Source organism: Homalodisca vitripennis, chromosome 1 (genome assembly GCF_021130785.1).
Source record: "Homalodisca vitripennis isolate AUS2020 chromosome 1, UT_GWSS_2.1, whole genome shotgun sequence".
Lineage (NCBI taxonomy): Eukaryota > Metazoa > Arthropoda > Insecta > Hemiptera > Cicadellidae > Homalodisca > Homalodisca vitripennis.
In genome coordinates, this window is record NC_060207.1 from 73,258,583 (window position 1) to 73,268,256 (window position 9,674).

Here is a 9,674-nt window from a genome sequence, read left to right on the forward strand (position 1 = left end):
CTCCATCTTGTGACACATATAACACATGTGCATCACCCTTGTACTTGCAGCCATTACTCAAATATCACACATATGATTTTACTTTGTTTTAATTGGTTTGGAACAATAATATTGAACCGAATTAAATTATAGGTTTTTAAGATTGTACTATAGAGAAGGTATATGTTTTTATGTAAAAGAAATATAGGTATTTAAGATTATAGAAAATAATAATACTTTAGTTATATTTTTATAACCATGGTAGCCTCATTACAACTACAAACCTTATTAGTTTTATAACCACAAGCCTCATCACAAAACAATAACCAATCTGCAATAATATTTCTGCACCTACTGATGCCCTCAAAACTACATTTGTTTATTTAAGTCATACTTAGGTTTTTTCCAACTAAAATAGTACATATATTAACTAAAATTATTATTACATTTATTAAACCAGTTTAGAGTTTTAAATTGCGCTTGATTTTGTACCATCTTGTTTGTTTTGACTTTTCTTTCAAGGAAACTATTTGTTTTTCATCTTTAATTTTAATTTTCATCTCCTCACAAAAAACTGGATACTTTAGATTTAAAGAAGCATGATCATTATCATGTAGCCATTTGAAACATTATTCAATGTTTAAAAATACATTTTGGCACAAAAACATGCATGTTCATCGGCATTGTTCTCGTCAATGACATTATTCACTAATGATTTTACTTTGTTTGAATTAATTTAACTTTAAACAATAATGTTACTATTTACATAAAAACAACTAGCAATTATTAATTATGAATATCTATAGGTCAAATGTTTTAATATTGAAGTTTATATCATTCGAATCAACAGTTGATTCGTCTGTCATAGTGGCCACTTACTATACTACAGTTAAAGTACGTAATGTATGGTCAAACATTTAATCTCAAAGGAATTGGGAATTGAGTCAGTTAACAAATCTAGTCTAGTAACCCCATAGCCCTAGGCTAACATGATAAGTTAAATAGCTTTCCTAGGAGTATATTTGTTCCATTAGTTTTGGACCCTGGTTGCTAAATATATTCTGCATAAATAATTGGTTATTAGTACTTAACATAGTAAATATTAAAATAAATAAACTTACTCTTCTTGAAAAGACTTCCATAATTGAGTGTTAGATGTAGACAATACATCACCCAAGAAATCCTGACCGTAAGCATTTCCTAACCACAAAGCCGCAACCAAAACCAACAAAGAGATTGACCGGCTTCCCGATAGCCTATGCATTTTTATTTGGAATACCACAATATTACAGGTGTTTTAAAGTTTCCTGCACAAAGAAAATCAATCCAACCTTTCGAGTTACTCGAATTAACCGCGAAAGCCGCAACACAACAGCGATAGTCTCGTTCGCCAGCTGATTGTCAAATATATTGTCTAGTAGAGGGGGGGGTCCTTAAATATGGACGGCGAACACGTCAAGGCTGCGCGCGCATCGTCTGGAACCTTCCAACTCTGACAATTTATTATTGTCCCACTCCCTGGAAATCAAATCCGAGCCCTGCTTCCCGTTCTTATCGTGATTTCCTACTTACAAACAAGTAATGAAAGCAGTTTATGAAACTATTTCAACGATTCACATATTTTAATGATTCATATATGATAAATAATTTAAAACTAACAATAAAAACTATATATACATAAAATGTATTTGACTGTTACTAATACAATATACATTATAAAAAGAAGCCATGCCTTTCTTACTTGAAGAAATATATACAATGGGTCATTAAATATGTACCATAAGGCCAAATCTGGATATATATATATATATATATATTTATATATATATATATTTCCAGACCTAAATCCATTATATGTATTCGCTCTCTGTTTGTAGTATCCGGAAACCTGATCCAATTTTTATTGTAAAAGTAGGTACATAACCTAGATTTTTTTTAATCGACAGAGAAATTTGAACTAGGAAAGACATTTATCGTTAGGTTTTGGTGGGGATCGAAATGGTAAGTGTTAAAATATCAAACTGAGTACTATTTTTTCAGATATCCTCGTATCAATGTAGCTCAATACAAGCCAATCCAATTCATCACATGCTCAAATAAAAGTCAATTAGCATGAGATAACGAAATAAATATCGAAATTTGGCTAACAGGGGCAATTCTGGTTTCATTACCTCAACGTAGTGAACCCTAACAATCGACAAGCAGCAAAATGTTTTAGTTTGTCAAACCCTAGCGACTGCATATTTAGCCCGATTTTCTTCAAATGTGGCACAAAATTCCTCTTTTAAATGCACATCTTAAGTTCGTTATTCAAGCCATTTGGAACCAATAAGGCGTAGCCTAACGATAAAACTTAATTCAACGATTGTCGTATAATGGGTTCAAGCCATTCTACCGATCGGGCAATGATAAACCTAAGAGTATTTTGCCCTTAAAAAGCATCTTAACGAAATGTAGCATAGTGATTTTATGAGTTCAAACCAAGAACGTGGCTTGATTTCAATCTGATGTGACCAGAGGGGGCGAAGTCCTTAGATTTTAATGAAAGCAGTGAATCAAGTGACTGGTCTGGGTCTATTATTATTTGATAGATATTACTACTCTAATTTGGCATGGTATTCTACTACTTATGTGCTAACAAGGATTGATAGCAAACACGTTTGTAACAAAGGCGGCAGACCCCTAAGGTGAAGCAAATTCTAAATAACACTGTTCTGGGGGCTTTGTTAAGGAAGAGTAGTTGACAAAATCTGACCGCGGTTTAATACTGGCTGATTACAAAGTCTTGGACCCAATTTCTATTAAATGACCAACGGGGCGAAGACTTACGAAGAAGCTTTACTACTATAAACGACTATAATTTGGTCCCCACCAGAAAAGGTGTAAGCTTTTATTTGAAGCCCGATGTGGCCAATCTTAGATTTTATCCCAAACCTAATTTCACCTCCAAAATTGTTTAATCTATTAAAATTGTGGTATGATATTTTGCTATATTTCTCACCATTACGTCACAACATGACTTTAAATTAGGAATTTACATTAAAGTTCATAAGTTTGGTTCTCTTTGTGTCATTGTCAAACAGATTGCCGACTTGTACAACCTTACAATGTTTTGTACTTAAAGTGAGACAGGCTATAAAAGCAAGCTTACATGTTTATGGATTCGTTACGGTTTACCTATTAAATAGTGTTTTTTTTCTTTCACAGTGTTACCTACTTCTATTACTCCTTGTAACCGACGGGATACGCATAATTTTCATTATGGATCTAGAATAATAATAAATTTGCCAGTTGAGTTGTCATTTGAATAATGTCCATAAAAATATATTCACACCATATTTGTTATATTTATATTTGGCCTTAATGTTATGATTAGTCGAAATTGGTTGACAGAATTCACTGAATATAGCGTAGTCGAACACTCGATATGACACAAAACAATTTTATGATTATCTGTTTTCCTGTATGTTTTTATACGGTATATAATTGCTGAGATGTAATTGACTGGACGTATCAATATGCAGCGAAAAATCAAAGTTGGTTTTTTATTTAATTTTTCATTTAATTGTGTGTCAAAGCGATTTTAACGAAAATTTATATTCGAGTAGTTAATGTATAGATTGGTCCCAAAATTAAGACTCCAATTTAATCAAATGTGACAAAAGGAAATAACCACTGTTACAAGAGTACAAAAGCTAGTTTAGATATGTTTTCCTCCCATCATTTAAGCTGTAATTAATATTAGGTGATGTACTTATTTTTTATCAGTATTTATTAATAATGTTTGGACCAGAGGCCTCCGTAGTAAATTGTCTTAACACTGTTTTAGCTACATATTCTTGTATACATTATTTAAATCTACGGTAGTAATTAAAAACTTCAATCAAATATAACCAGCTTCTTCAGCGATACGAAAAATATTATTCACATTGACATGAAGCTTTAGGAATATAGCCCATACTATATCTAAACCAGCACGGCTTCTGGAGGGACTGGATATTCAGGGTTGGTATGTGTGAGGAATCGGGGTAACCACACTGTGTATTTTCACTATTGTCAAATAAAAGTAGGTCATGACTTATTTATTTCACTGTTATTTAAAACAAAATTAAGTTTAAACTACCACAAGAAGTACATTTAAACCGCTTATTTAAATTTACATAAACATAAACAAAAATGTAACCGTTTGAAATCAAAGTTATAAAATGTTTTTTTCAATTTACGACTGCAGCTAACCACTAACCGGAAGTCTAGACACCTAAGCAGCTAATTAGTTAATTGCGTTACTTTCAAACATGAAGTTGTGCAATTAACGTTTCAAGCATCAATACTAGTTTACGTTATAATAATTATGGTAAAAATGTATATACAGTGCACATACAAAATTACAAACAAAAGCTTACAAGTTACGCAAACTATTTTTAATTGTAATATTTTAATACACCCTTTTTGTCGGAATCCCTCATTGTCATATCTAATAACTAAAAACAGATTTTTAAATCACATAGGCTACATACGTTGTCTGTTTAAAGACTTGGAGTTCACATACATTTTACGGAAAAATTTAGTTTTGGTTACACTTTGCCAATGTCCACGTAATTTATGATGAAAGGCTTCATTCGTTGAGATCTAAGTGCAGATTAAAGTACTTAATTAACATCTTCACAAACTACACGAGGCTGTGAATTTTGAAGTGTCAGCCTTCGGATACACAGTATATGAATGTAACCAGCACAAGTGCGCTATATTTACAAGTAGGCCTTCGGATTGCTGAGTGAAGACAATCGCAATAAACACAAAACCATAGCACGTAAATGGTATGTGCTTCTTAAATTGTGATTTTATTACCTCAAATAGCACCACATTTCTTAATTTACAAAACTCGTTTTATATATAAATTTGAAAACAAACTCTCCAGTAATATGCTTTTTATTTTTGTGAGACCTTTCGGGCTCAAGGAAACATCATCAGACCCACATAACTTTATAAACGTGGTTACAATAATAATATAAACAATTTTGCACTTAAATAAAAACACATGTCGTTATTGGAGAGTTTGTTTTCAAATTTATTAAGAATTCCAGTAAGAAAAGAGCTTCTAGAATGTAAAACTAGTTTTATTTTAGAAAATAACAATTTAATTTTTAGAAAGAGAATGGGTTGTTAAATTTACTTCCTCATTTAACTTAAAAAGTTGCATTTTTTATAATTAACACAACAATTACTATTAAAAATTCCCTAAGTTGACTTTATGCTTTAATTTGTCGTATTATATCCTAGTCATTATTTGTGATGGACGAAAATAAGACTTTTGGAAACATTAGCTCCTAAAGATCTTAATCACTTTCAGAGATGTCAATCTGGCTAGTGAAAACGTACCTAATTAACATAGAATTTACTACAAGTATTTAAGTTAAATGCTGTTGTATAAAAATTAATTGTATTAATACCTACTTAATTACTTGTAACTTTGGTAAATTATTTATGAAACACAAGAAAACATTATTTAGCTGATATAAAACTAACAACATGATTAATTCATACCAAGCTTTGTTTTGATATGGAGGGCTCGGGTGAATTTAAACTCATTTACAACATTAAGTTTATAAATAGACTAGTAGTTACCCGCGGTGTCGTAGGTTTTGAACCTATATGAACACTTCTGACTCGAGTCAATTAATTTCTTCTCACCGCCAAGAAAATATTTGAAAAGTTTATATTTATAGTTATTGGTAGTTTAATCCGATCTCAATATTTCCTAATTTAGCTTATTTCCCGATCAAGAAAATATACAGGGTGTATCCGTAATGTGCAGAGATATTTCAGGAGGTAATTCCATGGAACAAAATATAGAAAAATGTCCTATAAAGGTATGTCCTAAAATGTTTTTTTCCCATAATTTTGTTGTTTTTTTTTACCAAATAATTTATATCTCTAGAACGGCTTAACTGATTGGGTTCAAATGTTGCATATTGCTCATCCATACAAATATTATGTTTTCAAAAAAATAACAATTTTCCTATATTCCGTTTCAGAATAGCAGAATATTATTTTATTAAACTTAAATAACTCAAAAACAGTAAATTTTTATAACATTTTTTAAGAGAAATGTTTGAAGCCCATTAAATTTTCTATCAATTTACATCACTTTTTAAACTATTTGTTTCTTAAATGTAAAAATTGTTCAAACAATGTTAAGCTCTTGCATAAGTTACTTTTTTATTTCTCTATGATATTAATCAAAATACCATATTTAAATTGTAAACTAATCAGCTGATAGTTATCCATTGTTAGTAAATGCATGGTCAACATAAGCATTATTGTAATAGCATTCAAAGTGTGGGATAGAGGTTATTTTTTGGTATTGACCTGTTTTGTTGATTTGTTATTTTTATTATTTAATAACAAAAACAAAATGGCGGTTATATGAGAAAAAAAATGCATTTTAGGACATACCTTTATAAGACATTCTTGCTATATTTTGTTCCATGGAATCACCTCCTGAAATATCTCTGCACATTACTAATAAGCCGCGTTTACACTAGAAACAAAAACATGTTCCTGGAACTTTGTTTATAAACTTTGTTTATATTTTGCTACTATCATGAAATATTTTGCACACAATGTTCCTAAACATTTTAGGACAGCCACTCTTGAAGATGTCGTCTGACGAGGAGGATGTTCTTCTTCTAGCTGCCGCTACCTGTGTTTTGTTAAGCCGCGTTTACACTGGAAACAAAACATGTTTATAGACAGTGTTTCGGAACAATGTTCCTCAAGTCGAAGAATAACTACTTGGAACAATGTTTATAAAAAATGTTTCGGAACAGAAATTCGGTGTTTCTCCACATGTTTCTTGTTTCCCGTAGAAAGCGGTAAGATCAAAGGGTGTTTATAAACATTGTGGAATGTTTCGGAAACACAAGACGTTTAGATATAGTAACATTGTTGAGAAACATAAATCATCAGGTCTACCAATAATTTTTATGCGTTCTGTTGGTAGAACAAGTTGTCAGTATGTTTTGTTTCGATGGAATGAAAACAATGGTGTTATACAAAGTCAAGAATTCCAAAAATGTGTTGCTTCTATCGACTTGTCATGAAAAGCCATCAATTGATAAGGACTCAAAAAAACCTCTAACCATTGAGACATACAACGCAACCAAAGGTGCAGTTGATACTTTGGATCAAATGTGGCATCAAATGACGTGCAGCCGAAAGACGAGGCGGTGGCCATCATGTGTATCTTTTGGCATGATAAATATCATGCTAGTAAATTCATATGTTATTTACACTAGTAACATGGTGAAAATGGGCCCTAAACCGCTTTTAAGGAGAAACTTTGCAATGCAAATCCAATATGACCTCATTACACCATGGCTTCAGCACCGTATGAACTACCCAAACTTACCAAGAAAACTCTGCTAATCAATTGCTGAAATAATTAAGGCACCTCTTCAAACAAACAAAGTTAATGTCCCTCAACACCTCCGTCGAACAATTTGTGGAATATGTCCATCAGCAAAACGGAGGATGACGTCAATCTTTTGCTGCCGATGTGCCAATCCAATCTGTGCCGAGCATCGCGGAAGATGCTGTGTCCATTGTATAGATGAGATTTAACCATAGACTTAGTTTTAAAACGGCTTACTAAGCTGTATTGTAAGTGTTTATACGCAATTAAATAATGGCATTTGTTTACAATAAAATGTATTTCTACATTTTTTGAATCCTGTCGTAATTTTTATGATTCGTTAGCTTTAACGTAACTTTTTGAACACGTTAGCTCTCTAGGGTTAAGGTCTTTGAATAGGTCACTTCCTCTATAAACACCTCGTGACGCAAGTGAAGGCCTTACCCAGAATCTCCTGGGTTCTCTGTCACATAACAAAACACAGGTAGTGGCAGCTAGAAGAAGATCATCCTCCTCGTCAGATGATATCTTCAAGAGTGGCTGACCTAAAATGTTTAGGAACATTGTGTGCAAAATAGTTCATGATAGTAGCAAAATATAAACAAAGTTTATAAACAAAGTTCCAGGAACATTGTTCATAAACACCCTATGGTCAATATTTGGAATTTGGTGAGTAGATCAGTATTAGTTTTTAACAAGGTAATGACCACGTGTCGAGTAACAAGTTTCGCTGCAAACTTCATTCACACAGTTAGGTTACGTGTGTGTTACTAGGTCACATGTTAAAATGTATGATTATAATAAGTTGGTTCAAACATGTATTTAATCTGAGAATTTCTCGTCATTAATGTTACCCATGAAACCAATTACAATCTTCGTTATTGGGTATAAAAGAAAGTTTCGTTAACATTCAGCTAAATGTCAATGGCATTACCATCATCGAACTCAATGTTGCCTATAATAGGATAATGATTATACGAGTAGTCTATAGTTCAGTTAGCTCTCGCGATATCGTGAGGACACATGAGTAGACAGAAATGAAAATTTTCCAGCCTCCAAGTAATAGTCTTCACTATTGCTCAGTCAATAATTTGAAAATCAAATATCTTTAATCCACAGAAATGAAAAAGTAATCTGACGGGCTTGAAACGTCTTGATGACTGATCCCAAATGGCTTGTCATAAAACATGTTAAAATTTGGTAACAACGGAAATCAAAGAACGACACGCTCAAATTAAAAAGACATTTGAAACAAGAAGCTTTGAAAACTGCACGTAGGAAAAGTTTTTATTTAAAACATTACACTCCTACATCTAACTGAAATAAACAGTTTTTACAAAAGTTCATCATTTACTTTGAAGTGCCATTTTGGTACCCATTAGAAATAAAATTCGTTTAACATTCTTGCTTATCTATAATATCAAACAATTACGGATAATATAGGACTTTGTAAGAGCACGACCTGACATATTATATCTTAACAGACTATTACAAGCAATTTTGTATAATAATGGAGAAAGTAACTCAGGCTGCAAAGCGCATGGGATTGACAGACATATCTGGAGTGCAAGTAAAGAGCCCAAGGCCATTTGACAGGTTGTGCGCAGGTAGTCGGAGAGTCACGCTAGCCATATACTAACATATTATACACGCTATTGTATATAACAGGATATTTGATTATACAGCAATTCTAGAAGAAGGTATCGTATGAGTACTTTACACAGCTCAATGACTGATCTTAAAACCAATACATGTTTTTAACGTATTCAATAATTTCTTAACTATCAGTTAACCGTGGTTTGTACGCAATTTCGTAGGCTTGGCCCGTGTATGAACATTTCTGGTTCGAGCACATTATATTTCAATTTTGCGTTTTCCTGGTTTCTCGATCAAGAAAATGAATGTACATATACAGTTCAGAGAAGCCAACTTCTGTCAAAAGACAACTAAGATGGGTTTATTTTAAAACAGTCTTTAAATTTATTGTAAAAGTTAAATACTAACTTTGTCTTTTATGTCTAATGATTAATATCTGCTAAAAGTATACAGTTCAAATGATGTCAACAATGACATTATTTACGTGTTTGTTTCTTTATAAACGAAACATTTTTTTTAATACTTTAGAACGTTCCGAGCTGGAATTGAATTGGTACATTAGTTCAAAAGCACAGTCCAGTGAACTTTCATCAAGCGTAGTTCTTGTCGACTGGTCCAGAGGGTAGTCTTCGGAGTCAAATTCTGACCATCTTATGTTTTAGACCATTTTCTAAGGTTGATTAGT

The 9,674-nt window shown here is 32.3% G+C and overlaps 1 protein-coding gene across 1 annotated transcript in view; it reads right to left on the minus strand.

The window, feature by feature from the left end:
* The window catches only part of LOC124364532 (transforming growth factor-beta-induced protein ig-h3-like), a 42,698-nt gene extending 41,295 nt beyond the window's left edge, over window positions 1-1,403 (minus strand). The window contains exon 1 of the mRNA XM_046820092.1: window positions 1,101-1,403. Within this exon, the coding sequence (XP_046676048.1) occupies window positions 1,101-1,243 (143 nt within the window). The 5' untranslated portion in view covers window positions 1,244-1,403. The remainder of the gene's footprint in view (window positions 1-1,100) is intronic.
* Between the last annotated feature and the right edge of the window lie 8,271 nt (window positions 1,404-9,674).